At 42.0% G+C, this 25,051-nt stretch overlaps 1 protein-coding gene across 1 annotated transcript; it reads right to left on the minus strand.

Annotated features, from left to right (window-relative positions):
• Nucleotides 1-736: 736 nt before the first annotated feature.
• On the minus strand, nt 737-25,051 carry LOC121552183 (serine palmitoyltransferase 2). The gene is made up of 12 exons (XM_041864906.2): nt 24,824-25,051; nt 21,611-21,805; nt 20,532-20,686; nt 18,755-18,903; nt 17,895-18,019; nt 14,910-15,003; nt 14,369-14,474; nt 12,754-12,973; nt 12,042-12,168; nt 5,599-5,734; nt 5,201-5,330; nt 737-3,747 (listed from the first exon to the last, which is right to left on the minus strand). Exons 1-12 carry the CDS (start codon nt 24,986-24,988, stop codon nt 3,652-3,654), a joined length of 1,698 nt encoding a protein of 565 aa, XP_041720840.1. The 5' UTR covers nt 24,989-25,051; the 3' UTR covers nt 737-3,651.

Genomic DNA, 25,051 nt, shown 5'->3' on the forward strand with positions numbered 1-25,051 from the left:
CGCGCCACCTTCCCGCGCCACCTTCCCAAAAAGTGAGTATTGTATGCTGCTGCATAAATTATGTAATATGCCAGGGAGATATGTATACTGTAGCCAAGAAAGTAATTCTAAGTGTATGTTGTGTAGTAAGCTGTTAGCCCATGTGCCTCACCCTAATAATTTGGTCCCTTTCCCCCTCATAACTTAGCCTACTGTTCTGACTTGATGGTGCACATGTAGCCCATAGCCTGTTTTAGAGAAATGTCATAATCGAATACTGTAAGAGCTTTCATTGTCTACTTATATGCCCCCTTTATTTATCCTATGGTTCTGACTTGGTGTACATGGAGAATACTGTAAGAACGGCCCATGTTCTGAATTCTGTCGCTGTACATTTCAAAAGTGCTGAACAAATAGTTATTGACTACGTCCGTTCTAGCTCGCTCATTAATGTCATAATCGAAATTACGGAATGCCTCTTATCCACTTATCCCATAGTTTGTACATCTCATAGTTTGCTTTTGTGTGTTGTGCATCCACCCTATTGCTCTGCGCTGTGTACTTTTAAATAAACAGAATAAATCAGATGTTTTCTTTAAGATACAAACAATTTGTAAGTCATTTAATGGTATTCATTCTGTAAAGACTTTCCGATAGATTATGTTACACATTGTGTGTGTGTGTGTGTGTGTATGTATGTATGTATGTATGTATGTATATAGACCTTTGTAGAAGACAAATCTAACCAAGAGCTTGATACAAACAAAGACTGATTTAATCTTAACACCATTTCCAACAGCACAGTCAACACACATCATGGCTTCAAAAACCTCATCAAGTGGTTTATCTTCCAACCCAAACTATCTTCAAACATTGAACTTGCCAAGGTTAAAAGCCTACTGATAACATACAGGTGTATATGCAGTTACAGAGTAGGTCAGATCACATATCTCTTCCCATGGCAAGTTAAACAATGTAATGTCACATCAAAGGGCTTTGAAATCTTTTCATTTAAAAACACATTTACTTTAAGTCAGATAATGATTAATTACATCTGTTTTTAGCATTATTGAAATCTAAACAGCCTTCCTGAGATAAATGGTCATGTTACTGGATGTCAGCAATCACATCATGCCTCAATAGAAAGGAGATCGGAACAGGATACAGAGGGTGATCCCAAATAGCGCCCTATTCCCTATATAGTGCACCATTTTGACTTGGGCTCTGATCAAGTGTAGTGCACTATAGGGAATAAGATGCCATTTGGGATGAAGACAGACTCTACATGGGCCCACCCAGCTTTAATGAAATACAATATAAAAATAGCAAGTTTAACATTTTACGTCTGGACAAATTATAGACACTTTAAATGTCAGCCATAGTTTAATAAGGAGTTTGTAGTGGTCTAACGATCACAGTGCTAACTGCAGCTCTCTTCCACACATTTCTACTTCCAATGCAAATGTACACTCACACTACAAACTGGATATTTGACAAATGACAATATTATACTTGAACTGACCCATAAACTGAGCCATGGAAAGTCAAACATAACATTTAAACAAAACAAACTAAAATCAAAACAAATATAGAAGCCAAAACAAATCAGCCAATTCTGGAATATTATATTAGATAAGAAGAATCATTGTGAGAGACAGTCGGTGGCAAAATATGCTTCCTTTTAACCAAGCGTTAGTTAGCCAGCCTGTCATTTCAGTGAGGCTACATCATCTGTGCATTTCCAATGCCTGTCAGTAGTACTAGCACTGAAGATGTGGTCTGTTTGTTATTAAGACACACATATTCCATCAAAAGTGTTCCTAAAGGGTTCTTCTGCTGTCCCTGTAGGAGAACCGTTTTGCTTCCAGGCAGAACTCTTTCACCCAACAAAGAACGCTCAAAATAACCTTTTGGTGAAATGGGCTACCTGGAACCAAAATGGGTTCTACCTGGAACCAAAAAAAGGATTACACAGAGACTACCAAATAACCTTTTACGGTTCTAGGTAACCCCTACCCCTCCCCGAAGAGTGTAGAACATAATTAGAGCTGCCACAGATATATTATATTAGAAACCTCTACCACAAAATAGAGCAAATTGAAAAACTATAAGACATTTGTAATAAATAAAGGCGTAACACTTCCTGTATTAAAACTATGTTGTGCATTATATATAGCTCATAAGGCACTATAAATGCACTTATTTTGCACTGTGAAGAGGGTATCAATAGGAAGTGTTACCAAATAAGGACATATCTGTACATCAGAGAAGCATGGTTAGGATGCAGCATCTTCATACATACAGATAAACAGGTAGGTCACATTATGGCCAGAGTAAGACGACAACACTGGTTATTAATATAATAAGCACTTAGAAGATATACAGTTAGAGACTCATATCACGTCGCTCTTCAGTAAGGGTCAGTTTCCCGGACACAGATTAAGCCAAGAATCTACATTGAAATCGTTTTTCAGTCCAGGACTAGCCTAAATCTGTGTCCGGGAATCCGACCCTAAGAGAGACACTTCACACGACATGGCTCTTATCAAGCTATAGAAATATGAAAGACTTATTCAGCGATAGATATGTTAAATACTCTAGAGCGTATAGAAATGTTTAAAGTCATTTGGGCTCAAGTTAATCGAGTGCAGGCATAAACAACACTAAATATTAAAGAATGATAGAAAATAAGCTGCAATATATAACTAATATTAATGTCAGCTCTTCAAAAGGGTTCTTACCATATTCTTCTATTTATCTCAACTTATCTTTTCTGAACAGGTGTAATATGTAGCTTACGAGAGAGAGCGAGAAGTTCTCATGGAAAGTATCACTTCCTTTGGTGACTAGCTATGATAATAGGTCAAAGACGTTGAGATTTTACCTGTTCATTTACTGTGTAAAAGCAGATAATATAAACATTGGTTAGGGAAAGAACCCAGTGACAATATTAAAGTATAACACACTGATTAGAGTGGAAACTTCAATATAAAATAAGCTACACTTGATGATGTACCTCATTTGATATGAAGCCTATATATGGGTATATTAACCATATAGCCAGTGCTCTACTAAAGTCATGAATGATATATATTATCTATTTACGTCTTTCTTGCATTAAAACTTCTGCTATTATCCAACCCATAGAAACAGAATCCCTAGAACAAATGTAGATCCCTGTTCTAGGGATTCCATTTCTCTGATCCATTATCTCCATTGGTATAACCAAACAAATTGTATATTTTAATGGCAACGTAAATCCATGTCTAGTTCTATTGATTTCTTCCTCCCATCTTGTTATTATTGCACTAGAAGCCCCCATTATGCAGTGTGCACACAGAAATAAGATTCAACATTTAGGTCCAACACAAAAAAATGAAGATACAGTAAGACAACCATAGGGGCTAACACACTATCGAAACGAAAACAGATGATAAGACCTTGGTTACTTTCTATCCATGCCCCACTGTAGTGTAGGTCAGACATCCTCAAATTCACTGAGTTCCACTTCTAATTTTCATTCTTTAGTCAGGGACTGATTTAGAGCCGGTGCACCAGGTAAGTGCAAAAACAAACAAACGTGTAAGTATCCCTGGTGTAGCTGGTTCAGTTAGTTATATGACAAGAAGGCTTGACGTGGCTGGGCTCCAGGAGCAGACTCTCCTCAGAGGACTATGGACCCAGGGAGGAGGGGAAATCATGATGTCTCTGGTGTCTGGAGTACTTCAGCTGCAACACATCCCCAACCTCACTGATGGCCTCCAATGCCTGGGGGAGGAGAGGAGAGGATATAACAACAACAGAAGACATTATGTTTACTACATTTGGTGTCAGAAGTGGGATTCTTTACTGAGGAACGAGGGGAGAGTTGAGTACATACACAACAGCAGCATATTGTGAGCATTAGAACCATGAGTAATTCCTGCTGATCCTAGAGATTGAAGGGGGAGAGGTGGGCTTCTTACACCATTGTGAGGGTTGCTGAACCGTGAAATTCACCTGACCAAATTGTTAGTGAAGAAAAATAGGGTCTACTTGCGTAAAACTAGAACACAACTGAGCAGAAAAACTAGGCCTATAACACTTTCCACAGGAGACTTTCTGTGTTGCGATACCATCGGTCCGCAACACACCTGGAAACAATTTACTTTCCTTGATTTTCTCTTTTTTCCCCCACACCTTCTCTGAACTTTGAGTAAAGAGAGAGACGAGTTTTCCAAAGAAGAAAAAGTGGCTTCATGCATTTTAACAAAGTGAACCTGATGTGCTTTAAATGGACTATTAAAAACTGTGTTGACACACTCTTCAAAAAGATAAATGGACTGTCCTTGGACAGACAACACGCATGCCAAAATAAAACTAAGTCTGAGCTCGCTGCGCCACCACAGTTATGGCACTGTGCTGTCTTTCTTCCAAGTCACTCCCACACCAGGGTTCAAATAGTATTTGTGTTCTTCCAAATACTTTGAACGCATGATTGAGCCTGCCAGATGGGTGGGGTTGGCACTTATGGGATGATTTTGTTGGTTCCGTTGCGCCAGGCGGGCAAGGCTTAAGCATTTGAAAGAAAACAAACACTTGCTGAACACAGGTGTTCTCTCACCCCCCTCTAATAAAGCACATTTTGAAATGCATTTCCTGTCCTCCACACCTGCAGCACATCAACCCTGACAGTCAAAGCCAGGCTTGACTGACTCACTGCTGGGAGACAGTCAGTCAGTCAATGTAACTACTTTGAGGAGGAAGAGATGTGGAGGGATTCCATCAACTATCAAAGGACGATGGTGATGTCTCAAGGGAAAAATAAAGTCTTCACCATACATTCTAACAATTGACCAATTATTGTAACTAACCATAACCATTCCCATCAATTGGACTGGACCCAATTCTAGGACCACATAGAAACTTGGGGTACTTCTCAATACTCAAATGCAGCGTCCTCACCTAGTCTCCTTCCTCCTCCTTTCATCCTATACTAAGATAAAAGAGAGTTGTGCTGAATAGTGCTGAACACAAATCCTATTGAGTGAGACAGACTGTTAAAAGAATGCTACACTTTTGAAAAAGTACCAGCGAGAGGCAGATAGAGATGGCGCCATGGAGAGAGGGAGGAGTCCTTTGACTCTGGTCTGTGATTACTTGACTCACTGTGTCAAGCATGTCTTGTGTGTTTGTGTGTGTGTGTGTGTGTGTGTGTGTGCATCTCTGATAGGTGACTCACAGTGTCCAGCATGTCCCTGGTGTGTGCGGCAGACACACAGAACCTGGCCCTGGACTCGATGATGGGTGTGGCCGGGAAGCCAACCACCACCGTCCCAATGTTCCTCTTTAGCATCTCCCTGCCAAACGCCCTGAGAGAGAACCAATCAGAGATCAGGATTATAGACCATGTGACCAATGTGTGAACAATCTGCTTATTCTATGGCTGGCTGACTGAGCAATGTCATGTTGATCGTGTGAATATAACAGAAACAATCTGATCATGTTCACTGTGGTATTTACTCTAAAACTGTGTTAGTTGACCAAGATGTGTGACTTGGCTGACTGATCAAACCTACTCCATCTTAGTTGAGGTTTGTGTTTTTGTAAACATCACGAACTTGCGGTTACCAGACCTACCCTATTTTGGCTGGCATGTAGAGCATCATGGGTACGACAGGAGAGTCATCGTTTCCGTAGATGATGAATCCCATCTCTCTGAGTTTCCTTCTGAAGTATGTGGTATTTTCTGACAACTGCCTCAGACGCTCCGCCCCTGGAAACATGAACAACCAATTAAACAATTAGCTAATTAATCTATTAACCTGTTAAACCATTCGTGATTACAACCATTAACCAGTCAAAACATTAACAGGTAAACCACAACAATTAAAAGGACTGCTGCACTTCCACACTATTTCAGCCCACTACCTTAGGCCTTTGGCCTAACTTCCTTGTTGACTGGAAGGAATGGATACATCTAGGTGCTCAAACCCAAAAAACAGCATCTGCCATTTCATTTTGAAACACAGAGCTGCAAACGTAAAGCATTCCAAACTCAACAAGTCTGAAATTAAATTCCTTTCACACAGACAGTTTTTCCCCCCTGGGCCCTGGCATGGAATTCAAAGCCATTCTGAGAGAACTGTAGAATGATAAACGTATAGGCTGATGTTTTCAGGAGAAGGAATTGCTTTCCACTTGTTTGACATTCCTTTCATATTGGAGGGGCTCCCTGGTAGGAATGTCCCGTCTGTCCCCTGTCTCATCCACATATTTGATTTGAGCTTCAAACTAGAGAAATTCATTCTGATTGTGTAATGGAGGTGGTTCACTGAACCACACTCATACGAAGAGTAACCTTGCCTGAGACACTCCAGACTCATTAACTCACCAAGCTTCGAACCCCAGTCAGTCATTCTGGCACATGACACAATAGCCAAAACGTTAGCAGCCTCGATGCCACTACTAGTTATGCAGCTATGGCAGTGACTACACTTCAAAGGCTTGAATCTCAAACCCACATGGAGCTGGGAACCAGCGAACTGCCAATGTTACTCTTTCCTGAGAAAACTGTCAAGTGATTTAGACAAGACCGTGAGATCAGCCATTTCCATGTGTTTGTCAGAGAATGGTCCGGAGCATTGTGATGGTTTGAACATAGCTGCTAGATCAGGCTCATATTAATTGAGGACCAAACAGAAGTTAATGAACAAACTGAGGGCCTACTTGGACATGATCCAATAAGAAACATACATTTTCCATTGCAAAACATTTACCATTGCATGCCCTAATGAATACAACATTGCTGTACTGTGGCCCACCTGGGAGGGACTTGTCCCTATCCACTGATACCGGGTGAGATAGATTCACGCACACATAGCAGGCGGCAGGTAGCTTAGTGGTTAAGAGCGTTGTGCCAGTAACCGAAAGGTCGCTGGTTCTAATCCCTGAGCCGACTAGGTGAAAAATCTGCTGATGTGCCCTTGAGCAAGGCACTTAACCCTAATTGCTCCTATAAGTTGCTCTGGATAAGAGCGTCTGCTAAATGACGTAAATGTAAATAGCCCAGCGAGGGTCCGGATCACTCCAGGGTCATTACTCTAACACACTTCTGCACAGACACTATGGATCTCCAACACACACAGACATCTGAAAGCTATAAAATCCCTATGTGGAGAAAGTCCATGCTACCACTTCACAGGCTTCAATCACCCAGAGCCCTCTGAGGGATGCAGGAGACTGTCTGGAGGTTTTAACCCAGCCTGGTGCTACTGAGAGGGGGATATGCTCCGCTGTGTGTGTAGGAGTGACTGTCAACACAGTTGATCTCCTCAATTCCACACCATTTAACATGCATTGCCTTTAGTTTTTGAGTGATAGTTGGTGGTCGTAGCCCTTTACACTGGTACCTGTATACGGGTTGAAAATGACAGATTTGGGCACTGATAAGCGCCTAAATTGGAACGCAGTGGCTGCACAGTAACATGCTATACATGACGTCAGATCTCAGGGTCTCCGCTTCACAGCGCTGTATGGGTTTTGACTGACAGACATTCTGAACTTGAGCCCAGCACGCGACAAGACGTTGCCCTCATCCCTACCCCTAATAGGGCAACGTTTGCTAATGTTTTGTTGTCTGATTGAGAATAATTCTGTAAATTAAGAGGACTCTATGTACAGCATTTTGAAAGATGAGCTGTTGAGGATTATAATAAATACTGCTTGGATGTCATACAAGCAAGCCAAAGACCCATGAGTCCAAATGTGCACTTCACATTTCCATATCATAAAACTCATATCATATACAGTGTCAAAGTTTACGATCACTATGTTTGATGTCCAGTTACAAGATGACATGGCATTATACCCTGGGTTGTGTTGACAGTTGTCCTGAACAGAATTCATCTGTTTATTGTATTGTGAAGAAAATTTGCAGCGGAACACACATCTGAATGCACTCATGCCTCTATTCTATGCACACCAAAATTATACTGAACAAAATTATAAACGCAACATGTAAAGTGTTGGTCCCATGTTTCATGAGCTGAAATAAAAGATCACAGAAATGTTTCATATGCACAAAAAGCTTATTTATCTCAAATTTGGAGCACAAATCTGTTTACATCCCTGTTAGTGAGCATTTCTCCTTTGCCAAGATAATCTATCAACCTGACAGGTGTGGCATATCAAGAAGCTGATTAAACGGCATGATAATTACACAGGTGCACCTTGCGCTGGGGACAATAAAAGGCCACCCTAAAATGTACAGTTTTGTCAAATAACACAATACCACAGATGTCAATTTGAGGAGCGTGCAATTGGCATGTTGACTGCAGGAATGTCCCCCAGAGCTGTTTTGCCAGAGAATTTAGTATTCATTTTTCTACTATAAGCCGCATCCAACGTCGTTGTAGAGAATTTGGCAGTACGTCCAACCAGCCTCACAACCACAGACCACATGTAACCATGCCAGCCCAGGACCTCCACATCCGGCTTCTTCACCTGTGGGATCTTCTGAGGGGGAGCTGAGTAGTATTTATGTCTGTAATAAAGCTCTTTTGTGGGGAAAAACTCATTTTGAGTGGGTGGGCCTGGCTCCCAAGTGGGTGAGCCTATGCACTCCCTGGCCCACACATGGCTGCACCCTTGCCCAGTCATGTAAAATCCATAGATTAGGGCCTAATGAATTTATTTCAATTGACTGAGTTCCTGAACTGTAACTTTGAAATAGTTGCATGTTGTGTTTATATTTTTGTTCAGTATACAATTTACTTCTCTGAATTGCCTTGTGAAAGCCTAACACTAAGATTTTCAAATACAATGTAGCTAGTCATGTTGGCAATAGAGTGGCGCAGTGGTCTAAGGCACTGCATCGCAGTGCTAGCTGTGCCACTAGAGATCCTGGTTCGAATCCAGGCTCTGTCGTAGCCGGCCGCGACCGGGAGACCCATGGGGCGGCGCACAATTGGCCCAGCGTCGTCCACGGTAGGGGAGGGAATGGCCGGCAGGGATGTAGCTCAGATGGTAGAGCATGGCGTTTGCAACGCCAGGGTTGTGGGTTTGATTCCCACGGGGGGACCAGTATGAAAAATAAAAATATAATGTAAGTCGCTCTGGATAAGAGCGTCTGCTAAATAACTAAAATGTAAACAAGCTTTCAGATTATACCCAGACTGCAAATTATAATGGACCGTTCTTGGATTGCGTAAACAACAACAGTAATTGTGTAAAGGCGGGGATGCAGGGCTGTGTTCCAAACAAAACTACAAGTATGCTTGCTCTAGTTCCTCAACGGCACAGCTAGGAGAGGTCAAAAAAACAAACACCTTATTGTTAAAAACTCTTCTTTGAGTCATAAAAGTGCATTGAAATTACTTAGGAACTGTGCACACTTTGGAGGTGTGTGGCCACTTGGAAACACCAGTTAGACCTCTCACTCAAACCCTTGTTATTTCTTTTGCCTTGTGTTCTCCAAGAATATTCGTATCATGTTACTGAATGCATCTTCAGTATTTTCAGATTTCGTTATCAAATGTAGCATATTTGATTTGATTTAAATGCAAAATGCATATAAAATCAATAGTGTAATGTTTGGATTCAGTCTTGTGTCAGGTGAACTGTTGTGTCCTCACCTTTAGTTTAGTTGTGTCCTCTGTAGCTCAATTGGTAGAGAATGGTGCTTGTAACGCCAGGGTAGTGGGTTCGATCCCCGGGACCACCCATACGTAAAAATGTATGCACACATGACTGTAAATCGCTTTGGATTAAAGCGTCTGCTAAATGGCTTATTATTATTATTATAATTTTCCCAAGATCTCCAAACTGTTGCCTTTTAATTGCTACCATGGTTATGCATATGCTTTCCATATTTCTTCTGTAAGAAACATACAAATATAGCTCTATCCGTATAGGCCAATTCCCACGAGTGTAAGGGATTAAAGAACGTTTAGAGAATTAAAAAAATACACTATTATTCAGTGGTGGAAAAAGTATCCAATTGTCATACTTGAATAAAAGTAAAGATATCTTAATACAAAATGACTCAAGTAAAAGTCACCCAGTAAAATCCTACTTGAGTAAAAGTCAAAAGGTATTTGGTTTTAAATATACTTAAGTATCAAAAGTAAATGTAATTGCTAAAATATACTGAAGTATCAAAAGTAAAAGTACAAGTACAAATCATTTCAAATTCCTTATATTAAGCAAACCAGATAACAAAAATAAAATTAAAAAAATCCAACAGTCAGACATAATTTACAAACAAAGCATGTGTTTAGTGAGATCAGAGGCAGTAGGGATGACCAGGGTTCATAGGCCTCCATGTTTCACTTTGCATGGCGTTTTGTTGCAGGTTTTGTTTTTTGGTTATTCATTGCAAGCTTTTAAAACCGAAGCCAGACAGCAAGATTTTAGTAGCCTAGCCAGGACTGTGACCTGTGTCTGTACCCTTTCCCTCCGCTGCGCGCTGGAAATGGGACAAACAAAAGCAGCGAAATTGAATTCACCAATGTGAAAAGTAGATGACTCAACTATTGACTCATTTCTACTCGCTTGTGTGCTATTCGGCCTGCGGGCCTTGTGTTTGACACGTGCGCTACCCTATTAGCCACGTTATGACTGACTTGTGACCATTGCCCTTGCTAGTTTGATTGTATTGACATTCCCAGCCTTAGTTACAGTCGTCCATTTTTTTTCAAAATATTAAGTCATTGAAACAAACAGTGAATCCCGAGTGGGTGGCGGCAGCAAACAATGTACCAGGCCAGCTGTGATTTACAACCTGACAGCAATATTTTGTGGACTACCAAGAAATGTAGTGGTGAATTATATTGTTCATGCATTGAACTGCATCCATCTATTCTGCCAACAATGCCTTACTGTACGTCATGGAATGTTGAGTCAAATAGAACCTATTTTTAAAACGGGTTTTGAAGCATAAACTGGGAATTTGATATTTTTGACTGTATTTATTAAGATCCCTATTAGCCGCTGCAAAAGCATCAGCTACTCTTCCTGGGGTCCACATGAAACAATACATAGTACAGAACATTATTAGTCAAGGACTGAAATACATAAATTCATATTATGATTCTCTGTTTATTTCATATATGCAAAGTAGTTAAAACGCTGTCAGTTCCACTTTAACCCATCAGCAGCTCAGCGAACGAAACATAAGAAGCAGAAACAGGAAAAGGAAATTACTGTTATTGAACAGGAAATTGACTCTTTCAACATCGGCCACTTTACCTTTAGTCACCAATAAGGCTGTGTGGTTGTCTGTGTGCGTCTGTCGGGGGAGTCAAAAGGGGAATAGTGCAATGGCAACTATATGTGCCATTCTAGCATTCTAGCATTCTTATTATCCAGACTCTCCTTTGTTTACCTTTCTCTGTTAGCCAGTTAGAAATGTATTATATAGCCTTTATCACTTGGCTGTGGGTGAGTGATTGCCAAGGTACTATACCCTGCCACTCCCTGAGTCAAAGTACAGATCAGACCAGTTCAAAGCTGGTTAGGAAAATCTATACAAACCCTACATGACATTAAGCTCCCACCTCTGAGCTGTCATCTGTTGGAGAAGGCAATGAATTCACATGACAAGATTAACCAAGCAGCAGGGTTTATGTCAACTCAACAGCTGGCAAAACAGCTCCATAGCTTTCCAGGTCTATACAGCCATCTTGTGGCTACTGATGGTAATGACACAGTGTTATGACAGGTACTGCCTAATGCAAGGAAAATACCTTTTGTACTGTCCAGCAGTCATCAACCCCTTGGCCTAGATTCAACAAATCAAGCTCTTGATGATTAAATATTGATGATTGAATCATGTTTTTCAGTGCCAGGCAAGAACACAAGCCTATAATAAAAATATGTGTTTTGTCATACCCGTGGTATACGGTCTGATAAACCACGGCTGTCAGCCAATCAGCATTCAGGACTCGACCTACCCAGTTTATAACACCTTGTAGCTCTCCAGGACCAGGGATGAAAATAACTACTTACCAGATACTAACTAGTTCTCATTCAACAACACAGTGTGGTCCCAGCTGAAGTGGAGGCTTGCTGTGTAAACTCACCCAGAGTGGTGTTGTCCTCTCCCATGATGATCTTCATAGAAGTGATGATCTGTTGTGACACGGGAGGGGACATGGACGTGGCGTAGATAGAACTGTGGGAGTGGGACCGCAGGTAGTCTATCAACTCCTATGGGGGAGAGAAACAAAACACCATTGTCTTTATGAATGGGTTTTATAGTTACGATAATACTACATAAAGTCGAACTTGAGATGGTGCACATCTCAAATTTCCGTACAAGTCTCCTATTGATGTGAAAGCATGATTTATGTGACAATCTGAGTTACTCTAACAGATCTCAAGGTAGGATTCAGCCCTTAGAGAATTTCCCACATCATGGGGCAATGGTAAAACCAGTTTGTCTTGTTGATGACTAAACCACCACACCTAAACTGTCCCAGTAAACTGTATCAGAAACCATCCCAGAAATCATAAAGGCTTCCAGTCACTATAAATATGGTTGTCCCATGTCAGTGCCTGTTATCTATACACACCTAGCTTTGTTGTAATGGAATGTTTTAGCACATTTACTGCCCTGAACATAGCTTTGGGCACCTTGGCACCCTGCCAAGAACATTTCTCCTAACCCGTGATCCTTTGGAGAGAGTCACACGTTGCCATACTTCCCCATCTCGTATTCACTCGGTTACTGGAATGGGTATGTGTGAAGAAAGCAGGAAATCAAGGTTGCTTTAGAGCAGACAGCCATCTCACCCTCTTCCCTCCGATGTATCCACCAGCAGCACCAAAGCTCTTAGTGAACGTTCCCATCATGATGTCCACGTCTTTGGGGTCCAGACCAAAGTAGTCCACCACCCCTCCACCGCGTGGTCCGAGAGCTCCGACGCTGTGGGCCTCATCCAGGTACAGATAGGCCTTATAACGCTTCTTCAGGGCTATCACCTCAGGCAGACACACTATAGAGCCCTCCATACTGGGGAAGAGGAGAATGGTGAGGTGGAGGGAGGAGAGAGAGACACACACTAAAATGATGGATCAGTTTCTGTACTTTTCACCTTATGTTACTTTACCTACAAAGACAGGTGATTAGTTCACCCTAGGTATAAATCTCTAAACAATGTACTGTACACTCAGTGGCCAGTTAATTAGTACTGGGTCGGACCCCCCTTTGCCTCCAGAACAGCCTTAATTATTTGGGGCATGGAAATGTTGCTCAATTGGTATTAAGGGACCTAACGTGCTCCAGGAAAACATTCCCCACACCATTACACCACCGCTACCAGGCTGTACCGTTGACACTAGGCAGGATGGGGTCATGGACTCATGCTGCTTACGCCAAATTTTGACTCTGCCATCAGCATGACGCAACAGGAACTGGGATTTGTTGGACCAGGAAATGTTTTTCCACTCCTCAATTGTCCAGTGTTGGTGATCGCGTGCTCACAGGAGCCGCTTCTTTTTGTTTTTAGCTGACAGGAGTGGAACCTGGTGTGGTTGTCTGCTGCAATAGCCCATCCGTGGCAAGGACCGATGAGTTGTGCGTTCTGAGATGCCGTTTTACAGACCACGGTTGTACTGTGCCGTTATTTGCCTGTTTGTGGCCGGCCTGTTAGCTTGCACGATTCTTGCCATTCTGATTCGACCTCTCATCAACGAGCTGTTTTCACCCACAGGACTGCCGCTCACACAATTCTCGGTAAACCCTAGACAATGTCGTGGGTGAAAAAGCCTAGGAGGCCGGCCGTTTCTGAGATACTGGAACCGGCGCGCCTGGCACTGTCGATCATACCACGCTCAAAGTTGCTTAGGTCACTCGTTCTAATGTTCAATCGAACAGTAACTGAATGCCTCGATGCCTGTCTGCCTGCTTTATATAGCAAGCCACAGCCACGTGACTAATTGTCTGTAGGAACGGAGTGGTGTACCAAATAAATTGGCCACTGAGTGCATCTTATTGGCAGCTCCTTGATCATTGTTTGCAGTGGAAAGACAATGACCGTTTCTCTTTAGTTCCCTAAGGGTGTGTCAGACCATTTTAACTACACATTAGTGAATTATATTGATTAGAGAGGCAGCTTTACTAACAACCATATTGATCATTATGGATGGGTTGATTTGACTTTTTATGGTAAGTACCTTAAGAACTCAAGCCACACACCTTTTATGTCTGAATGCACTGCAGTATGATTCACTCTACATCAATCAATTCTGGGTGCTAGAAAGAGCGTATTCGCATAATCGGTTTGGCTTGATTCATTTCACCCGATTTCTTTTATATAACATGCCTCCACAGAATCCATCTGGCCCTACATATGACAGAGTTCAAAGGGTTAGAATTTGTTTGAGTCTTTCTAAAAAGGTAGACTACCTGTAGATTCCCTCGACCAGAATGAGTATCTTCTTCCAGGGCCTGTGTGTTCTGGGCAGGCCGTGAACGATGGCATCTCTCAACAGCTTCTCTAGACTCACCATATCTGGAGAGGAGAGACCGACAGAACGGTGTTAGAGAAGACTAGGACATAGACCGGGTATGAATAATGCAGCCAGAGTCCCTGAATGTTTCGACATTCAACAATGCTAAATTGTAGCCTTGATAAGACAACAACAAGCTGTCTAACACTGACTGGCACCCAGTCTTAGAGCAGTCTAAACCAAAACATTGGCATGAAAGGAGCAGACTATCGGTAATGGTTGTGTTACGTGACACACCTAACTGATTACAAAGGGAGGAACAGTAGATTGTGTAGTGGATTGTGTGTGTGTGACGGGTGTTGCCAATGGGCACACCCACTACTGTGTGCTAGGTAAACAGATACCAAAGCAGAGCCTTTCTGTAATTCTTATTGTATAGTTTCCCAGTGTGTAGTGGCCTTGGGGTAGTTGAGTGGGACTAGTGTTAGTGTACTCACTGTTGTGTTTGAAGACGCGGATGGTGGCGCCAGAGAGTCGAGCCCCCAGCACCAGAGAGGCATGGTTCAACTCATCACTCAGAATCAAACAGCCCTGGAAATTACAATCACTTTATTTATATAAAGTCTTTCATACAATATTACATCAAAACAGCCCTAGAATTACATATATGAATACCTTTTATTTACATAGCAATACAATAGACTGAAGCACTAAAGTGGTATCCAGGATAGTTTCCCTGAATGGGAGGGCATTAAAGACAGTCTCACAGTCAGTGACACGTCGGCCATCACGCGACGACACATGACACCACACACTGTTGCATAGTTACCGCAGGACAAGTTACACAATTGAATCATCTAGTGAATGAATGATTGAGCAGAATGAGCTCATTATGCAAATGACGCAATTTACGAGAAGAAGTGAGGAAAGGAGAAAAATGAGAGACCCGACTGGGTTTAAGAACTCATGATCTATCAGGTACATGTGACTGGATGGGAGACCAGATGCTGCTGGAAGTGGTGTTGGAGGGCCAGTAGGATGCACTCTTTCCTCTGGTCAAAAAATACATAATAATATACCAATGCCCCAGGGCAGTGATTGGGGACATTGCCTTGTGTAGGGTGTGGTCTTTCAGGTGGGACGTTAAACGGGTGTCCTGAATCTCTGTGGTCACTAAAGATCCCATGGCAGTTATCGTAAGAGTAGGGGTGTTAAATCCCGGTGTCCTTGCAAAATTTCCAATCTGGCCCTCATACCATGGCCACCTAATCATCCCCAGCTTCCAATTGGCTCATTCAAACCCCCTCCTCTCCCCTGTAACTATTCCCCAAGTCTTTGCTATAAAATGTGTTCTGAGTCAACTTATCTGGTAAAATAAGTGTAAAATAAAAAATACAAATAAATGTGAATGCCAATAAATCTATCAGCTTTACACAGAAACAGAGTGCTCCTTTTTCTTTAGTCTCCCGATAGTCACCGGTTTAAGTATTCTGGGGGTAAAGAATGTTTTTAGGGTTTTACTTTCTGTCAAAACACACACAAATTTTTACATTTCAGTCATTTAGCAGACGCTCTTATCCAGAGCGACTTAGCGTTAGTTCATTCATCTTAAGACAGCATAGAAAGTATTTTTTTCCTCAATAACGTAGCTATCAGTAGAGTCAGAGCTAGAAGGGGGGAGGGGGGTAATGTAGCTATCAGTAGTGTCAGAGCTAGAAGGGGGTGGGGGGGCAGGTTAGGCGATGTCAACCTTTGTCCCATCGTGATTATGTACCCATAAAACATAATGATATACGATGCTATGGCCCCTATTGGCCATTCCAATACATAAAAAAACTCAAACAAAACTAAAAAGCTCTGCTAAAACAACAGTTGGGCTATAGCGCAAAATCGAATTTAACTGGACAAATCATGACGAAAGATAATGTTGTTGAAAGCCTGGGAAGAGGTTAAGTACAGGCAATGGCAAATGTTTTCTAATATTCCTTTCTGGTGGAATAGCAGAACAGGTGTGTGGCACGCATATGATGGAGCAGTGACTGTCTGATGAGGAACAGTCTTCCCGTAGTGAGTTAAGTTATACATTGTGGGCTTTATTTGCCTCTTAAAATAATAGAAAAATGAATAATATTGTTTGTTCTCGCTCTCATAAAAGCTGTGATTGAGAATAGCCTATGCTATAGACTTTCATTCTTGATATTTTTTAAAGCCACAACAACTTTAGGACAACACCTTCATTACATTTACATTTTAGTCATTTAGCAGACGCTCTTATCCAGAGCGACTTACAGTTAGTTTATTTTTCATACTGGCCCCCCTTGGGAATCAAACCCACATAGCCTAGAATATTTGGGAAATAAGCTACTGTTCATAACTTTAACTTGTCTTAAAGCTTTTATGATAGGCCTAGTAGGAGATATGTTATTTGCCATTTGGTAAGAATCCATGCATTTTCATAGCCTATCAAATGGAGAGAGCAGGGAATATAGGCTACTTTTTTTTTATACTGCGAGACACAAGATAGTTAAGGTAAAAGGTTTAGGCTAATGGCCATGTATCTGACCGAGAGCGAGAAACAAATATTTTGGAATGGACATTCTGCGCCGCTTTGGTGAAATTCTCTGCTCTGTCTGGCCTACATTTCTCTCTTGCGTTCCTTATCACATATTTATTGAAATAGGCTATAGTAAATAGGAACAGGCAAACTACTAGGGATGTCACGTGTGCTGCCCTGCTGTGCGCTGCGAGACTCCGTTTTTTACTGCGCAGCGCCAATCAAGTTCAAATAAACTAAACTATCGTCTGTCACATCACAATGTCGTCACCATCAACGATGGCTGTCAATCATCGTCGATAGACGATGCTATCGTAACGTCGCCCAACCCTACTACCCTCGCCCAATGCTACTACCCTCAAGGGGATTGGCGTCGTCAGGCGTTATGACGATTGACGACCCCGTATCTTAATGTTTTGAGAACACATGGAGGAAACTAGGTTGTTTTGGAATGGCGTTAAACATTTAAGACCAACGTACAACTGGTGAATGAAAACATAACATGTTTTCACCACTAAAAGGAAATACACTGTGTGCCCAACAGCACCGTGCACTTTTACCACCCTGTGAAGTTCATCATAACTTATTTCATCTGCAGCCTAATAAACTGCATGGTTTCCGAGTCTCCAAGTTTACTTCAATTTGATGGTCATTAAATAAATATTTGAGCATAAAGGCGCTTTCACCACTAATTCTCGCATAATTCATTTTACAGACATAAAAAGATCCCATCATGTCGAACGGACAAATGACCTGTCGGCATTCATACAATTGTACCGAAACTTCCAGTTTCCATCACAGCTGTCGTGATTTATTTTATACGGTAGTACTTCACTTGCATTACAACTGTGGATGGAAACATGGTTAGTGAGAAAGAGAGATCAGAGAGAGTGAGAGATAAAGCGAGGCATTCCAGCAGCATTCCTACCTTTCCAGCAAGAGCAGGAATGTTCATGGAGTTGGTAGCGAAGCCCATCCCAAACGCCATGGATGACTCCACCCCCAGGAACCTAGCAACCAACTGCTCCAACTCCTCATGGATGTCCAGATTACCTGGAGACAGCAGATACAAGAACATGTCAATACAATGATGCCTTACTTTAAAGGTAGACTCAGCGAAATGACATTACCACAAGCAGTAGTCCAGTTCCCTTTTTAGGGCAATGTGAACACAAAGCTTTCCTGGTTCACTTGTCATTATTCCCACTACACACACTAGACTACTGCAACACTGTTTCCCCTGCCATAAACCTTCACATTGGTGCCACAAAAGAAAGAAGATGATGTGCAAGTTCAAGGGGGAAAAAAGTGTGCCGGTTTTGGATATTGATTAGCGATTGACAAGGATGCACAGAAAATACAAAATATGTGTGCCGTTTTTAGTTCAGATTATTTGTCTCATCCCCTTCATCTACACTGATTGAAGTGGATTTAACAAGTGACATCAATAAGGGATCATAGCTTTCACCTGGCCAGTCGGTCATGGAGAAACAAGACCAACAACAAAATGAGTGGAGCAGTTTGTCCTCACAAGGTCGTCTCTACTACTGCATATTTTAGATCTGTGCTTTGTTTTAAATAGCATATGCCATTTAACAGACGCTTTTATCCAAAGCGACTTACAGTCATGCGGGATTGATTTTACATTTGGGTGGTCCCGGGAATCGAACCCACTATACTGGCTTTGCAAACGTCATGCTATACCTGAGCTACAGAGGTCCACAGATATGAGTGTTTTAAAACAATGGCCCTTTTCCCCACAAGAAGGTTATTATAACCACGTCTTACCCATCTCATAGCGGGTGCTGCCCACTCCCACACCGTACTTCTGTGTAGACCCTGTGGCACTGTCAGCACACCTCCCAGTGTTCTCAGCAAAGCCCAGGTAGTTATAAGAACCCATGTTGATCACGTCTTTCACCACCTTGCCTGTGTGTCTGGGAGACAAAGACAACTTTGACCAACTGACAAGACAAGGGTTTTCCTTTCTTTTTTGGTTTTATACAGTACTTATCATTTTTGCAAGGCAGCTAAATTAACTACCTTACAGGCAAAATATGCTTGAATAGGTTTTGTTTTTAACTGCATCTTGAAGTGATGGGTTCCCTAACACTTACATTTGGTTGTGAAAATAAGCTTATAAATCACATATGGAAAGGGAAAGAGGATACCTAGTCAGTTGTACAACTGAATGCATTCAACTGAAATGTGTCTTCCACATTTAACCCAACCCCTCAATCAGAGAGGTGCGGAGGGCTGCCTTAATCGACATCCACGTCTAGGGCCTAGCTAAGAGTGAAAGAGGTCAACCATTATCACACAATAACATGTAATAAATACAGTTGGTGGTTTCTATTCAGCACATTTGTCCCCTGACAGTCTCCCCTCTCTTAAAGGAAAACTCCACCCCAAATTTTTTTTTTTTTCTCCATTAGTCCACTTTTGATACAGTCCTAAAATGTTTGTCATTCCAGCAGTCAAGTTAAGATTTTGGACTTTCAAGAAGCAAAGCAGTGACACTTGGACTAATGAAAAAAATACAAAAATATATCGTTTTTGAGTGGATTTGTCCTTTAAGTAGGGCAACGACCTGAAGGGCGATAGAGGGGGTATGATAGAGACATGTCTTCCATGACGTAGGTTGGTAAGGACAAGCACACATTTTGTTATTCTATCCTCGTGAGGACCTAAAATGTATTTCCATTCAAAATCCTATTTTCCCTAACCCTAACTCCTTACTCTTACCCTAACCCTAATTCTACCCCTAATTGTAATCCTAATTGTAACCCTAAACCTACCATGCTGACCACACCGCACGTAAGAATTTTGATTTTGTCCACCCACACCAGACGCGATCAGGACACGCAGGTTGAAATATCAAAATGAACTCTGAACCAACTATATTAAATCGGGGACAGGTCGAAAAGCATTAAACATGTATCTAAATTTAGCTAGCTAGCTTGCTGTTGCTAACTAATTTGTCCTGGGATATAAACATTGGCTTGTTATTTTACCTGAAATGCACAAGGACCTCTACTCCGACAATTAATCCACAGATAAAAGGGTCAACCGAGTTTGTTTCTAGTAATCTCTCCTCCTTCAGGCTTCTTCTTTGGACTTTATATGGCAGTTTAAGGTGCATTACCACCACCAACTGCTACGCAGACACTCGTTGACACGCGAGCAGTGTGATTGAATAACATGTATGTGGAAATGTATTTTGCAACGCTCGTGCACGCGATGCAGGCGGTGTGGTCAGCATGTTAGCTTAAAATAGCCATTGTCCTCATGGGGATATGGGAAATGTCCCCAAAAGGGAGAATTTTCCTTGTTTTACTATCCTTGTGGGGACTTTCGGGGATTTTAGGTCCCCACAAGGATAGATGAACCAACCCATCCATCCATCCATCCACCCACCCACCCACACACACACATCTTGTCTCCCTAGCTACTCCCATGATTTTCTAGGGCTAGGCCCAAGGCTACAGTGCCAAACAAATGTCTCGCAGCAGCCCCCACACACTATAAGTAAGCCCTGTTAGGGTTGTTAGGGTGGGCGACTCACTCGAACGTCCAGTTGTAGTCTTTGGAGGCTCTCTCCACCAGGTCCATCTTGGCTCCAGGGACACTGCAGATAGGCCTGTTCCAGTTGTCACGGATACGCATGTATAGATTCCTGGTGTAGAAGTTCTCAAAGTCCTGGTACAGCGGAACAAAGTCCTACAACACAGACAGAGAGACATCATTGTCAGACGTTGGAATGATTAGCTAGGTCTGAATCAATGCAAACACACAGGTGTGTCTTTCTTTCAAGCTTTCAGAGAGCTCATTTGACATAGCTTATGCTTGCACTGAGCATTGTGGTTTACAAATAACAGGTTTGGGGGACGCTTAAGCTATTGTGGAATCTTCCTTGAGTAATTGTTAGACATAATGGCTGTACTGAGCATAATGGTTGTGACATGAACAGGTTTAGAAAATGCCAAAGCTCGTGTGGACCTGCATAGAGTTATCTTTTTCACACCTTCCTGTGTTACATAGCAACATTTCCTTTCGTAGGATAGCCGGAGGAAAAGTCATTACTATCCGTCGGGTGATTGGTTGAGCCTTCTTGGGTGCGTGACATCAGTCAGAGCCCTTATCAGAACACAAAACATTGCGGACAATTGATCTCGACTGAGATCTGAAACCACAATTAAGTTAAAATTGAAATACACGTCTAATATTCCCACACCCGAATATGATTGTCACCAAGGAGACGCACCTTATTCACCCAGTGCTTGAGTAAATATTAGAATTGTAATAGTTAGGTCTATATCAAAACAACGAATCCAGTAAAAGACAGTTAGGGTGGGAGCAGAGTGAGAGTGGCGAGAAGGGAGTGTGTAGAAGTTATCCCTAACCACTGATACAGGGTCAGATCTTTTTTCAAACCCCTTAATGATTAGGTTAGGATTGGGGGTGGGCCAGTGGGGTAATCTGATCACAGATCAGTGGTTAGTGGCAAATACCTTGTTCTTTAGAAATCCAATTGTCATGAACTGGACAGAACAAACAAATGTATAGACACTCTGGATATGAGTGTCTGCTAAATGACCAAAATGTAACAGTATATATAACAAAAGTACTGTCTGCATCTCTTACCTTCTGTTCGTCCCGCTCTCTGGCCACATGGCATTTCTCGATGCCCCAGTTCCGGAGGAAGTCTCTGAGGTACCCAAAGATGGTGAGGATGCCGTAGCCCATGTAGGTGAGGACTGCCACCAGCAGAGGAGTCTCCTCAAACTGCTCCACAAATGGCTTGTTGTACAGGCTGGCGTTACGCACAACATGGTTGTTCTGGAGAAGAATAAATACACAGACAAACAGAAGATGGTTGTGTTACTTACTCAAAGTGATTTTGTGTTGATCTTTGCATGAAATTTGGTTAATGCAAAACAAGGTGACATGGAACCACCATTGTTTTTGGGGTAGGCCTAGTTGTTGCTTAGCCTGTGTAAGAACATGGCGTACCCTAATGGTAGTTGAAGTTACTTCTGTCCCATGGGTGACAGCAAAGGTGAGAAAAAGATTAACGAGTGACATTTGAGAGAATTCATTATCCCTTTGATCACATAGGCCAGGTCTAGACTCTAGGGTGAAACTGTCATCTACATAAAACAACATAGGCCTAGGTGTCTAGACGAGAGTCATCTACCTTAGCCCTTTCAGCAGACATGGGTTTCTCTGCTTGCTAGGTCAAATATTAACTTCTTGTTGTAATCTGTTTAATGTTTAAATCACCAGTACAGAAACATGTTTTAATATGAGAGAAGACAGAACACCTTCAGCCAATGTGCAGCACAGCAAGAGTAGTCTCTCTCTGACAAAAAGCAGACAGTCTGCCTTAACACATGAGCTGTAGGCTCTGAGTAAGTGGTGATTTGTGAGAGTGTGAACATGAAAAGGTGTTTAGCTTGGCTTATAGATCAAGAGTGTCTAACAACTCAATTTAAGAGGCTCATCGAGCCTTTCTATGGACATTAATACAACTCAGAGGTAAACATGAGGAAAAATAGGCCTTTATTCTTCTTTATTCAAAGATCGTTTGTTAAAAACACAGAGGGACAAAAACAGAGCACTCAATATCATTTCAAGTTATATTTTAAACAAAATATTCAACACAAGTGAATGAATGCGGTTGTTTTGCCCCCTCCTAAAAAGCCAGATCACCTCACGCAGCCCCTGGGCTCAGAGGGCTATCCTCCAATTGAGGCTGACCTGAACTGTGGCATGTTGTCCTGAAAACTATACTCTGAAATCAAATGACCTGAAGTGTCAGCCTCATCCCACATTAAACCCCTGGCTGCTTAGCCACCACATGTGACCCAGTCATGCCCCTCTCTGAAATACCTTTGTGGTGTATGTGTGTGCGCGCACAGGCTATGTGCTCAACTGAGCTAAGAACTGGTCAAACTGGCTCCCAGGGTCAGTCTCCCATTGGGAACGAACACGAGGAAATAGCCCTCTTACTACTCATTTCCATTTACGTCATTTAGCAGACGCTCTTATCCAGAGCGACTTACTCCACATACACCCTCAGGTCTGACTACTAACAACTAGACCTTTAAGCTAACTGAAATGCACAGAGACAGAGCTGCTTCATGTTTAAAGTGAAATATAAAGTTAGTGTCCTAGGCCCTACAGCCACTACCACAGACTACTAAAAACAGACAGATCTTATTTGAACACCATTTATAGCTTTGAGTTAGCAACGGTCCTAAGACCAACTGTCATGTGAGAAGAGACTCTGCTTTGAACCCGGGGTGGAAACAGGAAATGTAGCCTACAGTACAGTTACAGTATGTGGGCCGTTGCACCTCGAAAAGCACAAGAGGATTTCAACACCCACCATCTCAGATTGTTCTGAAATGGTTTCTGTTGTTAGAAACAGATAAGATTAGCGTTCCTGCAACATTATTTTGTCTCTGAGAAATTAAGCTAATTGACTGCACCCAAATTGGCCATTTTAATTTATAGGATTCATATAATATTCAATAAATATAGTACCTAACATACAATCAGACATTTTTTTAAACAATGAGTTAGACATGAGGAATCTAAAGATATTGTCAAAAGAAATGGACTTGCATTGGATTTGTGCCACAAATGCAAATGCTTATCTTTTAAAACAGTTGCCAGGTAAACAAAACCAAAGAATAGGTTGCTGTCATACTTTGTCCATAAACTGCTTACAGGGTAAGGAAACCAATGTCATTTTGTAATTTGGGTGAACTATCCCTTTAACAAATATCACCTAAAAGTAGGAACAGCTCTATCTAGTGGTCAGAACCTGGTAATATCAGGATGTAGAATGGGACACAAACCTAACAATTTCAATGGCAAATGTATCTCAACTGCCACCGTGTTCCTCTCTCCCTCTTCCATATCTTTCTCCTCAGAGACATCCCTGCCCTGCCAGGGACCACTCCCATAGCTAGCAGCCATTCTCCCCAGGTGCTGGCTTGTGTTGTACGTGTGCTGCCCGGGGAGGGGGGGTGTGTGTGTTTCTGGGAGACAAAGTACTCCTCTCCAGTTGTTACACAACGAAAGCTCTGCCTCCCCGTTCTGACTGGTATTCATAGTAGTGTCAGTGTAAACAGAGACCAGCCCTTCTACAATCTCTCTCTCTCTCTCACACACACACACACACACACACACACACACACACACACACACACACACACACTTTGACACAGTGAGCGAAAAAACACAGTGTAGTTATTGCTAAGTGCTGTACTACTACAGTCATACCATTATTATCACGTTATCAGGTGGCAGAAACCTTTATAGGTGTTTTGAGTTTAAAAGAGTGAATTTATGATGTCAATTATTACTTTAAAAGTGGCTTTTGGGAAAACTAAATAAAAACCAATGGTCAAAATGTGTCAAGGATGTGGCCGATTGTGTACTGTAAACTTGCCTACTCACTTTCAATGAAAACATAGCTGACAACACCCATAGCCTATCCTTCAGTACACACACACACACACACACACACACACACACACACATTCTGAGGCTTGATAATTTAGTTAGAAAACATCCACCCTATCAATCTTGATACAATGATACAATTGTAAGACTGGGTTATAAAATTACAAATGTAGCGAATTATTCAACTGTTTGATACTTGTTTGGGCTGTGTGGTTATTCAATCTACTTGTAAACAAAGGGAGACTTTAAAACACAATGAAAATAAAAGGCAGTTCAGTTTCTGAAAAATATCAGGCTATATATCTCAATATCTGAAGGCAAATGTTTTTCTTCCATATTGCCATCGAGCGGTAGTAGCGGTAGCTAACGGGTGGGCCTCACCTTCTCAGTCGGGCGCCGATACTTCTTCTGTTGTGGTTGTTGGAACAAGCAATGATTCTTCACGAAACCGTTCCTTCCCGAAGATTTTTTACCGTTAGCGGTCCGGTGGCAAACACCTCCATTTATCAATTTATTCGCCGAGCTCTCAGTCATACTTGGTGGCATTTCTTCGCTTGAATATCCCGGTTTGTATACTTGTGCACCCGGGGACTCCTCTCTCTTAATGCC

The sequence above is a fragment of the Coregonus clupeaformis genome, chromosome 36 (genome assembly GCF_020615455.1).
Source record: "Coregonus clupeaformis isolate EN_2021a chromosome 36, ASM2061545v1, whole genome shotgun sequence".
NCBI classification, from domain to species: domain Eukaryota; kingdom Metazoa; phylum Chordata; class Actinopteri; order Salmoniformes; family Salmonidae; genus Coregonus; species Coregonus clupeaformis.